Here is a 21,996-nt window from a genome sequence, read left to right as displayed (position 1 = left end):
GACATATTTTCCTGACATCCATTTCTGGTTTCTCCCCTACATATCAGTTACAGAGTCTGTCATCCTTCATGCAGTTCATTGTCAAACACATAAAAAGTAACGCCATGCCTTAGAACTGGGCAGATGATGTAGTGTTGAAATACCCACACCGTCTGACCCCTGTCAATCCAATAACAATACATATATTTTCCTCTGACAGCACCGAGACAGCCCCGAGACTACAATGTATCTATTGTCATGGTGGCAGCTCCATACAGCATGAGAATCGCATTATTTACAGACATATAAAAATGCCACATTGTGCTTAGTCGAGAACATCTCGTTACGGAAAGCTTCGACAAACTGACAAATCTATTGTTGTCTTCCCAATCATGCATGCCTGATTTTTAATAGTTGTGACAATTGACATATTTGTGATGTGATGATGATGCTATACACTAAAGGACTAGCTACCTGTACTTTTGATCCTCTAGTCCGACACTGAAGGACACGGGTGGTTGGTGTTACATGACATATTTCTGATGTTCAAACAGAAATTTAAGAAAAGTTAATCACTTACGAACACCGCTCAATCATGATTACAATCATGATTCGTAAACATTTGGGTATGTTAAAGTTAAGTAGGTTTACATTTTGATATTGTTGAGTGATCTTGGACAAAAACCCTTTTACTGATTGAGACACACAGATACAATCAGATGTACACATTTAACACTGTGTTGCATGAGTAGACATTAGGAACTAGGGCAAACTACTGTACACACTGATGTAGACACTAGGACACACTACTGTAGACAGTATATAGGACAGTTGGACTGACTCTGTAGACACTAGAACACACTGATGTAGACACTAGGACACACTGATTTAGACACTAGAACACACTGATGTAGACACTAGGACACACTATATGTAGACACTTTAGGACACACTGATGTAGACACTAGGACACACTGATGTAGACACTAGGACACACTGATGTAGACACTAGGACACACTACTGTAGGACAGTTGGACTGACTACTGTAGACACTAGACACACTGATGTAGACACTAGGATACACTGATGTAGACACTATGACACACTGATGTAGACACTAGGACACACTGACTATAGAGTTTAGGACACACTGATGTAGACACTAGGACACACTGATGTAGACACTAGGACACACTGATGTAGACACTAGGACACACTACTGTAGACAGTATATAGGACACACTGATGTAGACACTAGGACACACTGATGTAGACACTAGGACACACTACTATAGAGACACTAGGACACACTGATGTAGACACTAGGACACACTGATGTAGACACTAGGACACACTACTATAGAGTTTAGGACACACTGATGTAGACACTAGGACACACTGATGTAGACACTAGGACACACTACTGTATGTAGACACTAGGACACACTGATGACTACTGTAGACACTAGGACACACTGATGTAGACACTATGACACACTACTATAGAGTTTAAGACACACTGATGTAGACACTAGGACACACTAATGTAGACACTAGACACACTGATGTAGACACTAGGACACACTACTATAGAGTTTAGGACACACTGATGTAGACACTAGGACACACTGATGTAGGACACTGACTACTGTAGACACTAGGACACTGATGTAGGCACAGGACACACTACTATAGAGTTTAGGACACACTGATGTAGACACTAGGACACACTGATGTAGACACTAGTACACACTAATGTAGACACTATCAACTGATGTAGACACTACTAGGACACACTGATGTAGACACTAGGACACACTGATGTAGACACTAGGACACACTGATGTAGACACTAGGACACACTGATCTAGACACTAACTAGGACACACTGATGTAGACACTAGGACACACTGATGTAGACACTAGGACACACTGATGTAGACACTAGGACACACTGATGTAGACACTAGGACACACTGATGTAGACACTAGGACACACTGATGTAGACACTAGGACACACTGATGTAGACACTAGGACACACTGATGTAGACACTAGGACACACTGATGTAGACACTAGGACACACTGATGTAGACACTAGGACACACTGATGTAGACACTAGGACACACTGATGTAGACACTAGGACACACTGATGTAACACTAGGACACACTGATGTAGACACTAGGACACACTGATGTAGACACTAGGACACACTGATGTAGACACTAGGACACACTGATGTAGACACTAGGACACACTGATGTAGACACTAGGACACACTGATGTATGTAGACACTAGGACACACTGATGTAGACACTAGGACACACTGATGTAGACACTAGGACACACTGATGTAGACACTAGGACACACTGATGTAGACACTAGGACACACTGATAGTAGACACTAGGACACACTGATGTAGACACTAGGACACACATGATGTAGACACTAGGACACACTGATGTAGACACTAGGACACACTGATGTAGACACTAGGACACAATGATGTAGACACTAGGACACACTGATGTAAACACTAGGACACACTGATGTAAACACTAGGACACAATGATGTAGACACTAGGACACAATGATGTAGACACTAGGACACAATGATGTAGACACTAGGACACACTGATGTAGACACTAGGACACACTGATGTAGACACTAGGACACACTGATGTAGACACTAGGACACACGATGTAGACACTAGGACACACTGATGTAGACACACTAGGACACACTGATGTAGACACTAGGACACAATGATGTAGACACTAGGACACACTATGTAGACACTAGGACACACTGATGTAGACATAGGACACACTGATGAGTAGACACTAGGACAAAGGACAAACTGATGTAGACACTAGGACACACTGATGTAGACACTAGGACACAAATGATGTAGACACTAGGACACACTAATGTAGATCAGGACACACTGATGTAGACATTAGGACACACTATGTTTAGACACTAGGAAGACACACTGATGTAGACACTAGGACACACTGATGTAGACACAGGACACACTAATGTAGAACACTAGGACACACTGATGTAGACACTAGGACACACTAATGTAGAACTAGGACCAAATGTAGACACTAGGACCAGACATGTTAACCTTTGGTGACCAAAAAGAGGTAGATTTTTTACTCAAAAGCAGTAGCATTGCATGCGGCATTTTTCGCGGCGCGTCAGAGATATATAAAATATCAATAATATGCAAAATAATTACAAAAACATATTTTGTTAACAAATTATGTTTTAACTTTGATTATCACCATAGGCCATGGTGGCTCATTTTGCATTTTTTAATGTTAATTGAGGCTTACATTAAATTTAGAAGATGCAAAATGCCAATAAATATATTGTATACTTTTATTTCAATGTATTTATCACCTTTTTTAAATATACATTTTGTCTATTTTTTTCACTTTATTTCATATACTGGACTCATTTTCTTTTGATTTATGTAAGAAAAAATACAAATATTTGTTTCTAAAACGTTCACCAATATTCTAGAAAAATAATCCCCCTGCGATTTTTTTTTTTTCTAAGTGAATTCCTGAAATTTTATACCAAAATCCGGCTCCTTTATTAGAATCACCTCATTCCAAAATGGCGGCCATTACGATTGCAAAGTTTATGACTTTCAGCAGACACTATACGCCTATTTTACATTAAAAACGTGAGTAAATCATTTCAATTATAAGCAGTGTTTGTTTTTGAAATGAAGCTAACTAGTTTTTTAGCACAAAATTTATTGAAAGGCCAGATGATTGTTTCCTTACGGTAGGCCTACATAATACACATCTTTACACTCAGACACGTGAAATTAGCGACACCACCAAGCCAAGGTGGAACTAGTCCCAGGCTGTTAATTAGCACCAGTGGGTGTTGGTCAGGGAGTGTTCACACCTCCTTTGTTAACTTAATTATCAAACCAGTCCCTCTACACTGTCTGGTATGCATTTTGAAGCCACCATGGCAGCCCCACCCGACTATGAAAATTTCAGAAATCGGACGAAAAAAAATAAAAAAGATGTTTTGTCAGAAATCGGAATATTTGGATATTAAAGCGGTAGGCGGAATATCAGCTTCAAAAGCGGTAGACTTCCGCCTGAATCGGTAGGGTTAACATGTCTGTAGGACAAACATTGATTTAGACACTAGGACACACTATGTAGACAGTAGGACAGAATACTGTAGACAGTTTGTCTGACTACTGTAGACAATAGGACAGACTGATGTAGACAGTTCAGCAGTGATCATATCTCTTGCCTTTTCTATCTCTTGATATTGCTTTCTGTAGCGATGGATTACATGGAATTATAAGGTTGTATAAGTGACGGGAGGCAGCAGGACGCTTGGCATTCCTTCAGTGACAAAATGTCAGGTGAACACTAGATCTCTGTCAAATACCACTTAATGTGGGATTTACTGGGGATTCACGGTCTGTATAAAGCCAGCTCTAAACACAATGCCTGTCTTCTGGAAACCAGGTTCAGGTGCAAGCCAATTGTTTGCTGTGGAAATGGTACTTTTGGAACCTCACGGTGCACCAAGCCTGACATCACTGCAGAAAATTTTAACATCACATAAACTTTATTGTCATTCCTAATCTATTCTTCTCAATGTGATGTGTACCCGGAAATAAAATGAAACGGTGAAATTCATTCTTGGTAAGATAAAAAATATATTTAGAGGGGACTTACAGATTTTCCATTGGAGTAGTTATTATGTCTCTTACAGTACAAATTGTACCATGACAAAAGTCAGTAGTTTTAATTTACTATGTAGATAGAACCTGAATATAAAGGAAAGTATTCATCTCACTAAGCACCAAGGCACATAAACATTGAAACAAGTAAGGGGGCAATTGATAGAACCAAATTTGGACTAGACTTTCATAAAATTATTGCATGAAATAAGCCACATATTGATTTGCAAAAGAAATCAGTAAAGAAAACTACACATTTTTCATATTTTCAGTCTGCATTTAATTCAAAAGAAATCATAAAGAAAACTACACATTTTCATATTTTCAGTCTGCATTTAATTCAGTGTTAGTGATATTAAAGGGAAGAAGCACTATTAGTGATGGGAACACTTATTGAGTCCAATATGATATCTAGTATCTGTTTTAAAGACATTTTTACATCAATGCCATGAATAGGTGGAGTTTAGTACAAAGTCCTTTCCTGTTACACAGGATGTGTATTGGTAGAAGCATTTATATGTTACAGACATTTCCAGTTTTCTATGAAATCATTTTCATTCAGAACCTCTTCAAAGCGTGATTATTTGAATGGCTTAGGGTGGCTGAGGTCAGAGGAGTGCATGATAAGGAGGAAGGCAAGAGGTGCCATGTTATTATCTATCCAATATTGTCTGCCCAACAAAGGTCTTCAAGTTGGGGTCCCTGAAGGGCGCCTCAGCCTATCAGAAACAGTCAGCAATGGAAGTAGACTAGAGGTAGCATGGCTATCTGTTCACTAACCCATCAGACTGTCTGCCTGGAGCTTGGTGTGTGAAGTAGGCCTGAAATATCATATAGAAAACATCACAATTGATGGAAAAATAAATAACCACCCAAACGTTATATCATAGGCTTTATCAGTTTGATGAATGACCGAAATGTGAAGTGAGGGGAAAATGCTGATGTTTCAGAAGTATGTTTCATGATTTGTGTCCAAATGAAATAAGTCTCTGCAGATGCTTAATCCAGCAACCCTTGTCTGGCCTTGGCCTTTGTATATCCGCCAAACATTGGAAGGCATTTTGTCCCCATGTTAAATGTTTCTTGGTCATCAGATTAATTGTGGTGCGATACCAATGAGTTTTGGCAGTTGCATAATCAGACGGTATGTAGTCTGGGCCATGATTATCAGTCAGATGATGGGAGGCTATGTTTGTCCACTTGTAAAATGTTTCTGGTCTCATTATGATTAGGCTGTCTAACAGTGTACAACATATACTCATGACTCTATGGGTGGGTCCACTTGTTGTGTCCATGATAGTTCAAGATATTGTCACTTGGAATTTGTTTATAGGCTAAGAATGGAATGTACATGGCATTTTGTAGAATGTAAATTGTCATGTTTAATAAGCGCTCTGAGATTTTTCTGCTGGGAGTTGCAGGGTATTTTAACTGTTCAACATTTTTGAACCATTTTAAAAATTTCAATTTTAAGTCAGATATGATAAACATGATATAATAGTACTGATATCAAAACATTATGAGCATCAGCGAAAAAAAATCATCCACATCATCATGGTTATATATATATATCTCCAGTTTTATAACCTACTTTAAGTGTTTTCCCCTCCCGTGCATTCTTATGACACATTCGATAAATGTTTAAGTGTCAATTTTATCACTACTTGTGAGATTGCCGTTACATCATCTCTGTCCAAAGGTGCTTGGAAGTGGTTTTATCTGTGTGACCTTTTACATATATCCAGAGAAAGGCATAGAAAGTCCTTGAAGCAAATTGCATAGGGTCCAACATTTCCCTTGACCTTTACAGTAATGACACACAACAAGGAGTAGACTTTAAACTTTTCAATGTTGCCAGTATTATCCTATGTGCGCTCCTTTAACCTGTTTAACATTTATATGACGCACACACCAGGAAAAATCTATGAAATAAAACTTTTTAGAAAAAAAAATTAAAAACCTATTAAAAATTGTGCAAAAATCATCACGCATACAATTTTCAATTTGAATTCGGATAACAAAAATGTCGAAGATTTACATTACAACGTAGCCTAATTCATGGTTGCTATAAAGAATTGTTGGTGCCATGGTGAATTTTGAATAATTTTCAAGTTGAAATCATTATAGTATCTCCTGTAACAGGGTGATTGTGTACCAGTATTCAGATCTAATGGTATCTCAGACAATTTTCTGCCATGTCACGTAATTATTGAGAGTTACTCATCCCAAAGTTAGCATCAAACTGTTCACTTAGGGACGTCATAATGGAAATAAAGTCATGATAATTTCCAATTCTGATTCTTCTTTCCAATATTTCTAATTGTGATAATTAGAAAATGTTCTTTATGTGATTCCAACCTGACAGGGAAGGGAGAGGCATCAGGGATCCATCTGCTTCTGTCTGCAATGATCAGACTCATCGACTTCTACTGAAAGATGATAACTAAATATTTCACATGATTTCCAATTAGCTACTGAACTGAAGGAAGAATTTACCCATTCTTTGCTTCTGCTTGTCATTCATGGTTAGGATGGAATGAAAAATCTGATCATATTACCAGAATGATTAATATCTACTCAGGCATTTCTTAGTCTACTATAGATGTTGAAGAGTGAAGATATCAAAGTTCATTCAAATCAACACCATGCCAAAACAGAGGCCATGTTAGAGGGGCAAAACTATAAAAACATGTTTGTATACAAACTAATCTTCTTCACATTGTCTAGGTGTGAAATATTATTGTAATCTATTCTATGCTGTAGTTTATGGATATATTTTTCAAAAGAATATTTCTTCCCTTTGTTTTCTAGATTGAACAATAATGCAAAGCTGTTTTACATGTATTTTTTTGTCTTATTTGGAAAGATGTTGGGTCTGATGTCCATGGGAGTATTAGTGTCATACAAGGTTTCCTGGCTTTACATTAACCAATATTTCCCTTCTCACCTGATGATTTTCTCTGTATTTTCCAGACATGGGACACGATGTGCAGGTGAGGTGGCTGCCCACGCTAACAATAACATTTGTAGTGTTGGAGTTGCATATGAGGCCAGCATCGGTGGTAAGTTTTGTAATCGTAGATAATAACTGTTTTAATTTGTATTCAACCACATCTTGTCTGTCAAAGGCATTAAACACAAGTTTTGTCTATGAGGGCAACGACCTTTGATACCATTTTGCAATCAAATGAGAATTACAGTAAACATCACCAGAATAACTTTGACCTTGATAATGGCCATCAATGGAATTCAGCAATAACATGCCCCCATCATGAAATTAGTTGACATATATATAGTATTATCTGTCTTTATCTGGTTATTTTCACTTCAATGCTGCCCTGATCTGTCTTGCAAATAAATGGAGGCAGACCAGTTTCCCCAAATTTATAATTAGGTCACCTGAGACGAAGTCTCAAGTGACCTATTCTGATCGCCTTTTGTCTGTCGTCGTCCGTCGTCCGTCGTATGTCCGTAAACAATTTACATTTTCGTCTTCTTCTCCAAAACTGCTGAATCAATTTCAATGAAATTTTGCACAAACCTTCTAAGGCATAAGGCCTATCAAAATTGTGAATTATATGGTCTCCAGCCCCCAGGGGGCTGTGGGAGGGGCCAAAAGGGGTAAAATTGAGTAAAATTTCAAAAATCTTCTTCTCTACTCACAGATGTGGTAGAATCAAATACTCTTCATAGATAGAAAGGTATTAAGGTCCTTTACAAAAATAGTGAATTATATGACCCTGGGGTCTCTAGTTTCCCCCTGGGGAGGGGGTTAAGTTTATTATAGTTTATATTGGGAAAACACTTTTTTGCGCATTATTTGGTCATTTGTTATAGGAAATGAGTCAAATGTTGTCAGAATTATCAGTATGAGATGGCCATTTAATCCTATTAACAAATTTTCTATGACTGACCCCAGGGGCCTTAGGAAGGGGGTCAAAAGGGGTCAAATAGGCTAAAATTTCAAAAATCTTCTTCTGAAATTCTAGAAATGGTCGAATCAAATACTTTTCATAAATAGAAAGGTCTTAAGGTCCTTGACAAAATTTGTGAATTTTATATCCCTGGGGTCTCGCGTTTCCCCCTGGGGAGAGGATCAAGTTTACTATAGTTTATATAGGGAAAACACATTTATGAGCATGTTTTGCTCAATTTTCATTGGAAACAAGTCAAACTTGGTTAGAATTATTAGCCTGAGATAGCATTTTAATATCATATCCACATTGGTTCTGGCCGACCCCCTGGGGGCAGAGGGGTGGGGCTAAAAAATAGTCAAATAGGCTAAAACTTCAAAAATCTTCTACTGAAATTCTGGAAATGGTAGAATCAAATACTTTTCATAAATAGAAAGGTCTTAAGGTCCTTTACAAAAATTGTGAATTATATGACCCTGGGATCTCACGTTTCCCCCTGGGGAGAGGGTCAATGTTTTTAAAGTTTATATAGGGAAAACACATTTATGAACATTGTTTGCTCAATTTTCATTGGAAACGAGTCAAACTTGGTTAGAATTATTAGCCTGAGATAGCATTTTAATATCATATCCATATTGGTCCAGGCCGACCCCCTGGGAGCAGAGGGGCGGGGCCAAAAAAGGTCAAATAGGCTAATACTTCAAAAATATTCTTTTAAAATTCTGGAAATGGTATAATCAAATACACTTTATAGATGAAAAGGTCTTAAAGTTTGTTTATAAAAATTGTAAATTATATGACCCTGGGGTGTCCTGTTTCCCCTTGGGGAGGGGGTCAAGTTTACTTTAGTTTATATAGGAAAAACACATTAATGAGCATTTTTTGCTCAATTTTCATAGGAAATGAGTCAAACTTGGTTAGAATTATTAGCCTGAGATAGCATTTTATTATCATATCCACATTGGTCCTGGCCGACCCCCTGGGGGAAGAGGGCCGGGCGGGGCAAAAAAAGGGTCAAATAGGCTAAAACTTCAAAAATCTTCTAAAATTCTGGATATAGTAGAATCAAATAATTATAGATGGAAAGGTCTTAAGGTGTTTTATAAAAAATGTGAATTATATGACCTTGGGGTCTCACATTACCCCCTGGGGAGGGGTCAAGTTTACTTAAGTTTATATAGGAAAAACATATTTGTGAACATTATTTGCCCAATTTTCGTAGGAAATTATTCAAACTTGATAAGAATTATAAGCCTAAGATATAGCATTTTAACATCCATATCCGTCCTCGATGACCCCCTTGGGGACCAGAGGGGCAGGACCAAACAGGGTCAAAATGATTAAAATTTCAAAAAATACCTCTAAGTTCACAGGTTTGATGGAAGCAAATACTCTTCATAGTCTTAAAAGTCAAATTTATAAATCACTGACCAACTTCAAGGCCCAGCATATAGTTTTTATATGTCTTTAATTTGTTTCATTATTTGTTTCATTATATATTCTAACTCAGGTGACCGTTAAGGCCCATGGGCCTCTTGTTTCAAATTATGTCACTATAACACATGTGACCAATCCAATGCAGGGGTTTTGAGATATATAGAAACGATGTGGGTGTAGTACAATTTATTATCCCACCTTCTGATGATTCTGGCATCATATTTTGATGTGATTCTTGTGATGTCACAATCGCAGGAAGGTGCGACTAATCAACGTTGTTTTGGTATTTAGAAACCCATGTATAGCATTCAGGGCCTACCACTAACACCAACACAAGATATTTCCTATTACAGAAAGTTAAGGCAGTTAGTTGTATATCATAATCAGTTTGTTTAATAGTTAATAATGATATATTGATATAAAACATATGATGCCACCCAACATGGCCTTTTAGTGATAATTGTTTTCGAAAGACACGAGAGGAAAAAATCATTAAATAATAAAGTTTATTGCGTAGTTTCCATCGATATTATCCTGAGAAGATGACTCTGTATATTATATACTTACATGTATATTTGTAAATCGTTAAGATAAATAAACATGATAGATAGGCTTTTAACATCAAGTCAGCGCCATCTTATCCTTGTCTTAATTATTCCATATTTTTATGGAGCAAATTACCTTTCTGAGCTGCACTGATGAAAATTAAGATTTTATTTTCTCTGTACTAAAAGATTTACTACAGAAACTGTTCAGCGTGCAGCATGTTATATTTAGAGTTAAAGATAAAAGTGTTAGGGCCGTTTGGTTTATGCTGGCAACAACGCACCATTGGAAGGGAATTAAGATTTGTCTGAAGATGTTGTTGCATAATCCCCAATACATTCCTATTTTGTTTACCTGCCCGGGGAGATGGCTTACACAGCTACTCCTGTTTGTGTGTAAAAGAATATTATGTTTTAAATATGCATGGAAAATATGACAGCCTATTGGCATATTAACACCCGTCAGTAATTGGCCCAGGAACGTGTGATGGTGGGGTAATCCTTGGAGAAATCATCCTTCACCGTCACTCCACAACCATTTTCTCTCTCTTCCGTCAGAAAACCTGCAGAAAGGAGATAAGACTGTAAGGCACACAAATATAGGCCCCTATGTTTAGATTGAAGATACGGTCTAAACATCAAAAGCCACCAGTTCTAACACTACTGAGCTATCCAAGCCAGTTTGTGGTTTTACACCCAAAAAGCACCTGTCTTCCTGAAGTTAGTGTTTACGAGAGAAAGTTGATCGGCTTTGTTTTGCATCACCAACAAAGAATTTAATACCTCATGATATTTATATTGTTTCTAATTTTTAGATTAGGACTGGTCTGACTGACTTGTTCCTTCACTGTTTGTGTTATACAGACTCCCCTATCTCTCCTCCCCAACTCTGCCGTTTATATACCAAGGTATATAGCCCTACCTTAATACTGTTATGATATGTTTTGGTTCTTGGTGTTAAACCATCAGGAGATGTACAGTTTATCGGCTTCTTTTGACAAGTGACCCAAATCTCAGTTCCCAACATCTTTATAGACCTTCATGGAGAGATTAACAAATAACTAAGGAAAAAAGTTCAGAGATTTTAGGCGATATCGGATTAGTTTAAACATATTCAAAGCAGGACAGAGTAACAGGGAGGTATGATGCGATGATTCATAAAGGATAGGACTGTCAGGGTGTTAAATGTCAAATCTTGATATCAAACTTAAGTCTTTGGTTTCTCATGACTTCTTAAAATTAAGGAATTTATTTGTAATATAAAACAATTCAGGTCATGGAATGTATAAATGGCAATGCACTGGCAAACAATATGTTTTCCAACACTAGAAACAGAAGGAATCATCAAAGCATTTTGGTTTGGGTTCTTTTTCAGTCTATCACTTGATAGACAAAATTCTTTAACCAATGAAAAATTGCATTACAAGCAAAATTACATTATACTTAGATTTTATACTGTATAACTTTAACATTGTAATTGATTGGCAAGGTTGTCTCTTATGATGGGTCAATAGAGTTAGAGAAGTAAGTAATTCTATGGTATAAGACATATCTGCAATAGATGAATGGCTTACGGTATAACCATGGGGTACAGTAAATTGTTCCTTATTGGGAGTCGATAATAGCCTCATTTGTCCAGAGATACGATCTACAAACGGCCTGCACAACAACTGTCCCATTGAAAACCACAAGGAGCACGGTCATTGAGAAACTTACAAGTGGAGTGTGTGGTATATGGTGGCCAGGTGATTCACCCCTAACAGAGCCAGTACCTGGCGTGGAACCTAACAGTACTGCGGTATAATTAGCCACGCCCCCACACCTTTACCCTACAGCCAGGTGAAACGGGCCACTGGTACCTACCTGCGAATATGTCACACGATACGTTTGAAGTGACATCTCTTGTCTCTTTCTAATGTTTTTGGTCACATATTAATCAGGGGTCGGTACCCAACACAGTCGCGTCTTTCTTAGGATTGGTATTTTAACTTCAAACAGAAACGCTTTGAACTTCTGTCCATGACAAGTCAAGTAAGGAGTATTAGGGTGATCACAGTTACACAACTACTGACCTTTGATGGGGTCGATAATAGAATTGATGATCCCTGTGTTAAACAGAGAAGCATCAATCAGTAGGGTCAGACTTTTTATATCAATTCTTTTTAACTTGAGTGTTTTCCTACATAGTAGTGTTTTGTTGATGCAGTAATGCTACTAGTGACCTGGTGATATTGGTGTTAAAATTCTGTCTAGAAAAATATAAAAGTATGGAAAAGCCCTTCCTTATTTTAAATGAGAAGTGCAGATTTCAAAAATTCAAAGGAATATGGTAAAAAGAAAATTTGGTAAAAAAAGGTTTAGCATCAATTTGTAAATAAGTCACTATTAAAATAAGACATGAAAAATTAACTCTTGTTAACATGCATAGAACTATATGTTAATAAAATGTTAAGTAAATTGTCTTTGTTTTGTACCTTGTCCTTGGTTGTAGGTGTTCTTATGTGTTTTGTACCTTGCCCTTGGTTGTAGGTGTTCTAATGTGTTGGTACCTTGCCCTTGGTTGTAGGTGTTCTAAACTGTTTTGTAACCTTGTCCTTGGTTGTACATGTTCTTATGTGTTTTGTACCTTGCCCTTGGTTGTAGGTGTTCTAATGTGTTTGTACCTTGCCCTTGGTTGTAGTTGTTCTAATGTGTTTGTACCTTGCCTTGGTTGTACATGTTCTAATCCGTTTTGTACCTTGTCCTTGGTTGTACATGTTCTAATGTGTTTTGTACCTTGTCCTTGTTGTTGTACATGTTCTAATGTGTTTGTACCTTGTGTTTGTACCTTGTTTTTTACCTTGTCCTTAGGTGTTCGTTTTTACCTTGTCCTTGGTTGTACATGTTCTAATGTGTTTTGTACCTTGTCCTTGGTTGTAGTGTGTTCTAACGTGTTGTTTTGTACCTTGTCCTTAGTTGTACAAGTGTTCTAACTGTTTTGTACCTTGTCCTTAGTTGTACATGTTCTAATGTGTTTGTACCTTGTCCTTAGTTGTAACATGTTCTAATGTGTTTGTACCTTGTCCTTAGTTGTACATGTTCTAATGTGTTTGTACCTTGTCCTTAGTTGTACATGTTCAAATGTGTTTTGTACCTTGTCCTTAGTTGTACATGTTCTAATCCGTTTTGTACCTTGTCCTTAGTTGTACATGTTCTAATCCGTTTTTGTACCTTGTCCTTGGTTGTAGGTGTTCTAATGTGTTTTGTACCTTGTCCTTGGTTTGTACACTGTTCTAATGTGTTTTGTACCTTGTCCTTGGTTGTACATGTTCTAGTGTGTTTTTTACCTTGTCCTTGGTTGTACATGTTCTAAATGTGTTTTTTACCTTGTCATTGGTTGTACATGTTTCTAATGTGTTTTGTACCTTGTCCTTGGTTGTAGGTGTTCTAACGTGTTTTTTACCTTGTCCTTGTTGTACATGTTCTAATGTGTTTTGTACCTTGTCCTTAGTTGTACATGTTCTAATGTGTTTTGTACCTTGTCATTGGTTGTACATGTTCTAAACTGTTTTGTACCTTGTCATTGGTTGTACATGTTCTAATGTGTTTTGTACCTTGTCCTTAGTTGTACATGTTCTAATGTGTTTTGTACCTTGTCATTGGTTGTAGGTGTTCTTATGTGTTTTTGTACCTTGTCCTTAGTTGTACATGTTCTAATGTGTTTTGTACCTTGTCATTGGTTGTACATGTTCTAATGTGTTTTGTACCTTGTCCTTAGTTGTACATGTTCTAATGTGTTTTGTACCTTGTCATTGGTTGTAGGTGTTCTTATGTGTTTTGTACCTTGTCCTTAGTTGTACATGTTCTTATGTGTTTTGTAATTTGTCCTTGGTTGTACATGTTCTAATGTGTTTTGTACCTTGTCATTGGTTGTACATGTTCTTATGTGTTTTGTAATTTGTCCTTGGTTGTACATGTTCTAATGTGTTTTGTACCTTGTCATTGGTTGTAGGTGTTCTTATGTGTTTTGTACCTTGTCCTTAGTTGTACATGTTCTGATGTGTTTTGTACCTTGTCCTTGGTTGTACATGTTCTAATGTTTTGTTTTTAGTTGTACATGTTCTTGTTTTGTATTGGTTGTACATGTTTCTTATGTGTTTTGTAATTTGTCCTTGGTTGTACATGTTCTGATGTGTTTTGTACCTTGTCCTTGGTTTTAGGTGTTCTGATGTGTTTTGTACCTTGTCCTTAGTTGTACATGTTCTAATGTGTTTTGTACTAATGTGTTTTGTACCTTGTCCTTGGTTGTACATGTTCTTATGTGTTTTTTACCTTGTCCTTAGTTGTACATGTTCTAATCTGTTTTGTACCTTGTCCTTGGTTGTAGGTGTTCTAACGTGTTTTGTACCTTGTCCTTGGTTGTAGGTGTTCTGATGTGTTTTGTACCTTGTCCTTGGTTTTAGGTTTTCTAATCTGTTTTTGTACCTTGTCCTTAGTTGTACATGTTCTAATCCGTTTTGTACCTTGTCCTTGGTTGTACATGTTCTAATGTGTTTTGTACCTTGTCCTTGGTTGTACATGTTCTAATCCGTTTTGTACCTTGTCCTTGGTTGTACATGTTCTAATGTGTTTTGTACCTTGTCCTTGGTTGTACATGTTTCTAATCCGTTTTGTACCTTGTCATTGGTTGTACATGTTCTAATGTGTTTTGTACCTTGTCATTGGTTGTAGGTGTTCTGATGTGTTTTGTACCTTGTCCTTGGTTTTAGGTGTTCTGATGTGTTTTTGTACCTTGTCCTTGGTTTTACATGTTCTGATGTGTTTTGTACCTTGTCCTTGGTTGTACATGTTCTAATGTGTTTTTGTACTAAAAATTTTGTACCTTGTCCTTGGTTGTACATGTTCTAATGTGTTTTTGTACCTTGTCATTGGTTGTACATGTTCTAATGTGTTTTGTACCTTGTCATTGGTTGTAGGTGTTCTGATGTGTTTTGTACCTTGTACATGTTCTTGTGTTTGTACATGTTCTTCTAATGTGTTTTGTACCTTGTCATTGGTTGTACATGTTCTAATGTGTTTTGTACCTTGTCCTTGGTTGTACATGTTCTAATGTGTTTTGTACCTTGTCCTTGGTTGTACATGTTCTAATGTGTTTTGTACCTTGTCCTTGGTTGTACATGTTCTAATGTGTTTTGTACCTTGTCCTTGGTTGTACATGTTCTAATGTGTTTTGTACCTTGTCCTTGGTTGTACATGTTCTAATGTGTTTTGTACCTTGTCCTTGGTTGTAGGTGTTCTAATGTGTTTTGTACCTTGTCCTTGGTTGTACATGTTCTAATGTGTTTTGTACCTTGTCCTTGGTTGTACATGTTCTAATCCGTTTTGTACCTTGTCCTTGGTTGTACATGTTCTAATGTGTTTTGTACCTTGTCCTTGGTTGTAGGTGTTCGGATGCTGGATGGGGATGTTACAGACTCTGTGGAGGCCCAGTCTCTCAGTCTCAACACACAACACATCCATGTATACAGTGCTAGCTGGGGCCCTGATGATGATGGCCGTACAGTGGACGGGCCTGCCACACTCGCCAGGAAAGCCTTCCATGACGGCATCAATTTGGTAAAATTTATAAAAAAAATAATCAGTTTTGAAACATGTTACAACATAACAACTGAACAATTCCCTCTCCTCTCATCCTCCCTCATTGAAGTTATAGGCTTTATTTGATGACAACATAAATTTTCAACACAAGTGTCCAATACATCATTACTGGCATCTAGCTGTTCGTTATGATTTCATAAATAATGAAACCTCAGTCTGACTGGAATGTTTGTATTTTGTTTATTTGTATCCTGAATATAATAATGATGTAGCTTGTTTCATTCCCTTCAGTTTGTCTTGTCGTTCTTCTGCACTAAAGCTCACACTTATCAGGTGTTTGTAAAGATTTCAGAGCTGTTGTTGTATATTTTGTAGGAGTAAGTTTGACACTGAAATCTCTCTATGTTGTGTTTAGAATCATTGATCTTGTGTCAACTGTAATTGCAAAAGCGGTGCAAATGCATGGTCTTCATACAGCAAACCTTTCTGGCTTTCATAGATAAAGTTTCATTAACGTTTAAGGGTAAGGGATAGCTAAAGCCATAAGCAATGCCTTCATCAATGTTACCATGTATATGGTGCCTTAGTAATTGCAAACTTTTCACTAACATACAAGTGTAAACATTAGCAAACCTTTCGCCAATGTTTAAGTGTAAAATGCTGCATACATGCCTGAAGTCCTCATACAGCCAACCTTTCACCCATTTGTAACATCTTATATTGATTTATCTATAATAAACTACAGGTTTGGTTAGAAATAGATAAATTTTACTTTCTGTCAGTTGACAAAGAAATATTTTTAAATCAAAGGTTTTCCCATCTCTGTCATTAAATTTCAAAAAAAAAATGTGTCTCCTAGCAACAAAGAAGAATATAAACATTAATAACTTGTTTCTGTCTTTTTTCATTCCATAATAACGATACAATTTCATTTCTGTGATTTGTATTGCTTATGATAAATTGATTTTCCAGAGGAATGCAATGCTATCCTTACTTGTAAACCATTAGAATAAAGTACATCTCTATCAATCAGAGGTACTCTGTATATATAGGTCACATCAATAATGTCACACACCCTCCGGCTTAACTTTCCATTTTATATGTCCAGATTGGCTAATAAACAGCTTGTTTTTATTTAGTATTTTTCCATTATATGCAATACCACTAGCTGTAATTCAGCTTTATTGGACATAATGTCCTTACTTCTGGCTATATTCATATTAGGTCTGTGTTCTGACATATCCAAAAAACTCAGAATTTGAACACAAACCTGGTTAAGTACAGTTTGATCGACATTGTTGTTGACACAGAAAAACCAAGGGTAGAAATTACCAGGAGACAGCTATGGCAGTTTGATACCAATGCTTGTGATACTCAAACAAAGATGGCAGAACCTTTTAAAGGTTTAAATTCAAATTACAAATGTGTTTTACCAGAAATTGGCTCTTTTTACGCCATTCCAAGAAATCTGGGAGGAGTACTATAGTATTAACCATGCTTAGCCTTCCTAGCTCCATCCTATTCTGTCCTGTCTCGTTTCTTTCCATCCAGATTTCATATGGAGACAGAGTATTTATGTCACGCAAACTATGTATAGTTCATTTGTCAGAAATATAACATTCAATATGAAAATTGGATTGTTAAATCACTTATGTAAAGTGAAATTGAGTTTGGAAGATTTTGTCTTGATTAAGGTATGCTGGGCCAAAGCATATATTATTTTGGCTTATAACGCATGATAAATCGGGCTAGACTTACAGGGATTCAGAAAGACATACACTGCAGGTGTCTGGGGACTGTTAGCAAGGTAAACATTCGGTATGAACCCAATAAAGTAAAATGATCACCACAATATTAATTCAGTGTCTCTAAAACATGAAGAAATACTAAACTGCTAGAGTTTTCTTATAAGCAATTAAGAAAGTTTAAGCACGAAAGTTGTACAATTATATCAGTTTTCTCATGACTGGGAGAAATGAAGAGTTGAGTTTCTAACTGCTTGCTATTATCAGTCATGATTATCTATGGAATTGTGTACGCCATTGATTACTTGGATATTAAAGAGGATCCTGGGGATTGGCAATGTCTTCCACTGGTGATGATTGTATCACAGCTCGGGGCAATAACTTCTCAAATTACTCCTAGTAAGCAAATTTTGACAATCAATGTGGATAGAAGTGATAGCTGAAGCTGCATCACAAAACCATTAGATATGCATTTCATATGTCCAGATTTAGGCACAGCATAGGGGTCTACTGTAAAAATTTCATTAGTCTAGATTTTGTATAAATATCTTCTTTAAACTTAAGTCTGAAAACTGATAACTTCAAGAAAAGATGAAAATTATTTGGCATAAAACTTATAATATTTTCACATTGAATGTTATAAATGTCACTGTTGTAATTGACAATTAAATTCATGCAAATCTAAAGCACGTGCAGGCATGATAGGAACTCTAATATGAGTTCAGACTCTATTTCAACTTATCACCCTACCATATTGTCCCTGCTTAGAGCTATAATACCAGTCCCCTCTATTCCAACTTATCACCCTACCATATTGTCCCTGCTAAGAGCTATAATACCAGTCCCCTCTATTCCAACTTATCATCCGTCCATATTGTCCCTGCTTAGAACTATAATACCAGTCCCCTCTATTCCAACTTATCACCCTACCATATTGTCCCTGCTAAGAGCTATAATAACAGTCCCCTCTATTCCAACTTATCATCCGTCCATATTGTCCCTGCTAAGAGCTATAATACCAGTCCCCTCTATTCCAACTTATCACCCTACCATATTGTCCCTGCTTAGAGCTATAAGTAATCTAATGTTGATGTCTATATGTCTGTTATATCCATTAAAACAACCCTGAGCCTACAATTAGTTTATAGTTAAGTCATTGGCTTAGGTCTCACTACATATTGTGTAAGCAAATTTCTTTTGCTGCGACTTAATTTTGCGATTTTCGCTTCAGAATAAGTTTTGCAGAGATGAAATTTGACAGAGATCAAAATAGAATTGAATACCTTCTGATATAAATCTGATAAGAGAGATATTCGAGAAAATGAACTTTCACTTATTTACCTTGATGGTGAAATTTGCGAAAGTAAACCACAAGTGAAAGTTACTAAGGCGTTTTTGACATAATTTATTTTCTGTTAAAAACAGGGTCGTGGTGGACTAGGCTCAATCTTTGTGTGGGCATCAGGAAATGGAGGTCGAGACTTTGATAGCTGTAACTGTGACGGATATACCAACAGTATTCATACCATCTCTATCAGCAGTGCCACAGAGAACGGGAACATTCCATGGTATTCAGAGGCGTGTTCATCTACACTCGCCACCACATACAGCAGTGGTTCAGGGGGTGAAAAACAAATAGTAAGTCTACACTCACCACCACATACAGCAGTGGTTCAGGGGGTGAAAAACAAAAAGTAAGTCTACACTGGCCATCACATACAGCAGTGATTCAGGGGGTGAAAAACAAATAGTAAGTCTACACTGGCCATCACATACAGCAGTAATTCAGGGGGTGAAATACAAATAGTAAGTCTACACTGGCCATCACATACAGCAGTAATTCAGGGGGTGAAATACAAATAGTAAGTCTACACTGGCACACATACAGCAGTGTAGGGGTGAAAAACAAATTGTAAGTCTACACTGGCCATCACATACAGCAGTGGTTCAGGGGGTGAAAAACAAATAGTAAGTCTACACTCGCCACCACATACAGCAGTGGTTCAGGGGGTGAAAAACAAATAGTAAGTCTACACTGGCCACCACATACAGCAGTGGTTCAGGGGGTGAAAAACAAATAGTAAGTCTACACTGGCCACCACATACAGCAGTGGTTCAGGGGGTGAAAAACAAAAAGTAAGTCTACACTGGCCACCACATACAGCAGTGATTCAGGGGGAAACATTCTTATGCAAATTGTATTCTTATGAAGCAAACCTGATGTATTTGTTAAATATATAGTTGACCAAGATGTTTGGCTGTATCTTTGTAACTATTTAATACGTTTGTATTTACAGGTAACTACCGATCTAAGAAAGGGCTGTACCGAATCCCACACAGGTACATCTGCTAGCGCCCCGCTTGCTGCTGGGATTTGTGCCTTGGCTTTACAGGCAAAGTAAGTTTATATACACTCAAAATATTAGGCTTTTTCATCTCCTGCTTTACACTCATCCAGACCAATATGTTGTCATCAAATATAGAATACTGTCTGTTGTTCCTTTACCTTCTAATCACACATCAATGAGCACCACCATCTTTGATGTATAGAGAATGATACAGTATAGCAGGTAAATTATTCATATTTTGGTTAAAATCTGTGAATTCTAATTAAACACCAGTGAAATAATTCAATAGTTTAAAGAATTATAGGAGTCAGTAATCCATGATATTAAACCTCCACAATAAATATTTCACCCTGCAAATAAAGCACTCTACATTAATAAAGAGATTTTTAGCAAATCACCTAATTATTTTCTGAAGTGGCTTTAGTATTTGATTTTAGTTTAAACTGATGCAAGGGGGATTACTCTAACAAATCTGATGAAATTATCATGTTGTTTTTGAATTCCAGCCCTTCTTTAACTTGGAGAGATTTACAACATATTATTGTAATGACTGCCAAAAGAGGAAATCTGAGAGCCGACGACTGGACATATAACGGGGTCAACAGAAGTGGTAGGTCATTATAAATCCCTGGAGGGACACAAAGTGTCCAGATCGTAAGCTAAGATTTACTGAGGAGAATTATCACTGTAAAGAATTGTTTTAAATCACTGATGAGATATTTATTTTGTATTTCTATGTGTCAACCATGAACTAGGAGTTAAAAATAGTGTTACATAGGTCAGTCCTATCACATCCCAACACATTATGTTCTCATTATACCATATAGAGTTATCTGCCCTTGGTTTAGGTTCGTTACATTACTAGTTTGTGTGAATTATGTCATGTTTTTTAGAGAAAACAAAGTAGATTTTGCTAACAAATTAATGGTGTCACAATTGATATCTTCTTGCGAGGGCAGGTAACTATGTTATATGTAAAGACATAATATAAGCATGAAAACATGGACATTTTTGTCTTGTCTAGTTTGAAAATGGTTTGAAAAAGTGTTTTTTCTAATCTGTCAGCAGACAATTCAAACTTCTCTGTGTTGATATTACATTAAGTTATGACCTATTTTCAGTGAGTCATTCCTTTGGTTTTGGTCTGATGGATGCTGGTGCAATGGTGAGATTAGCAAAAAACTGGAAAAGAGTGCCCCCTCAAAATATTTGTGAAATCCGTCTTCAAGAGCGAAAGTAGGTCATCTACAAACTCTATGTTTAGAACATTTGTCATCTACAAACTCTATCATAGAATATTTGTCATCTACAAACTCTATGTTTAGAATATTTGTCATCTACAAACTCTATGTTTAGAACATTTGTCATCTACAAACTTTATCATAAGAATATTTGTCATCTACAAACTCTATGTTTATAATATTTGTCATCTACAAACTCTATGTTTAGAATATTTGTCATCTACAAACTCTATGTTTAGAACATTTGTCATCTACAAACTCTATGTTTATAATATTTGTCATCTACAAACTCTATGTTTAGAATATTTGTCATCTACAAACTCTATGTTTAGAATTATTTGTCATCTACAAACTCTATGTTTAGAACATTTGTCATCTACAAACTCTATGTTTAGAATATTTGTCATCTACAAACTCTATGTTTAGAATATTTGTCATCTACAAACTCTATGTTTAGAACATTTGTCA

The 21,996-nt window shown here is 36.7% G+C and overlaps 1 protein-coding gene across 2 annotated transcripts in view; it reads left to right on the top strand.

Moving 5' to 3' along the window:
• The window catches only part of LOC138333003 (furin-like protease kpc-1), a 133,969-nt gene that overhangs the window by 97,426 nt on the left and 14,547 nt on the right, over nucleotides 1-21,996 (top strand). For both annotated transcript variants that reach the window (XM_069281091.1, XM_069281092.1), the window contains exons 6-11: nucleotides 7,695-7,783; nucleotides 16,040-16,212; nucleotides 19,365-19,577; nucleotides 20,237-20,337; nucleotides 20,794-20,897; nucleotides 21,409-21,523. In XM_069281091.1, coding sequence (XP_069137192.1) covers nucleotides 7,695-7,783; nucleotides 16,040-16,212; nucleotides 19,365-19,577; nucleotides 20,237-20,337; nucleotides 20,794-20,897; nucleotides 21,409-21,523 — 795 coding nt within the window. The remainder of the gene's footprint in view (nucleotides 1-7,694; nucleotides 7,784-16,039; nucleotides 16,213-19,364; nucleotides 19,578-20,236; nucleotides 20,338-20,793; nucleotides 20,898-21,408; nucleotides 21,524-21,996) is intronic.

This window comes from Argopecten irradians, chromosome 10 (assembly GCF_041381155.1).
Source record: "Argopecten irradians isolate NY chromosome 10, Ai_NY, whole genome shotgun sequence".
NCBI classification, from domain to species: domain Eukaryota; kingdom Metazoa; phylum Mollusca; class Bivalvia; order Pectinida; family Pectinidae; genus Argopecten; species Argopecten irradians.
Note: the sequence above shows the minus strand (reverse complement) of the source record. Positions and strands in the feature narration are given on the sequence as shown.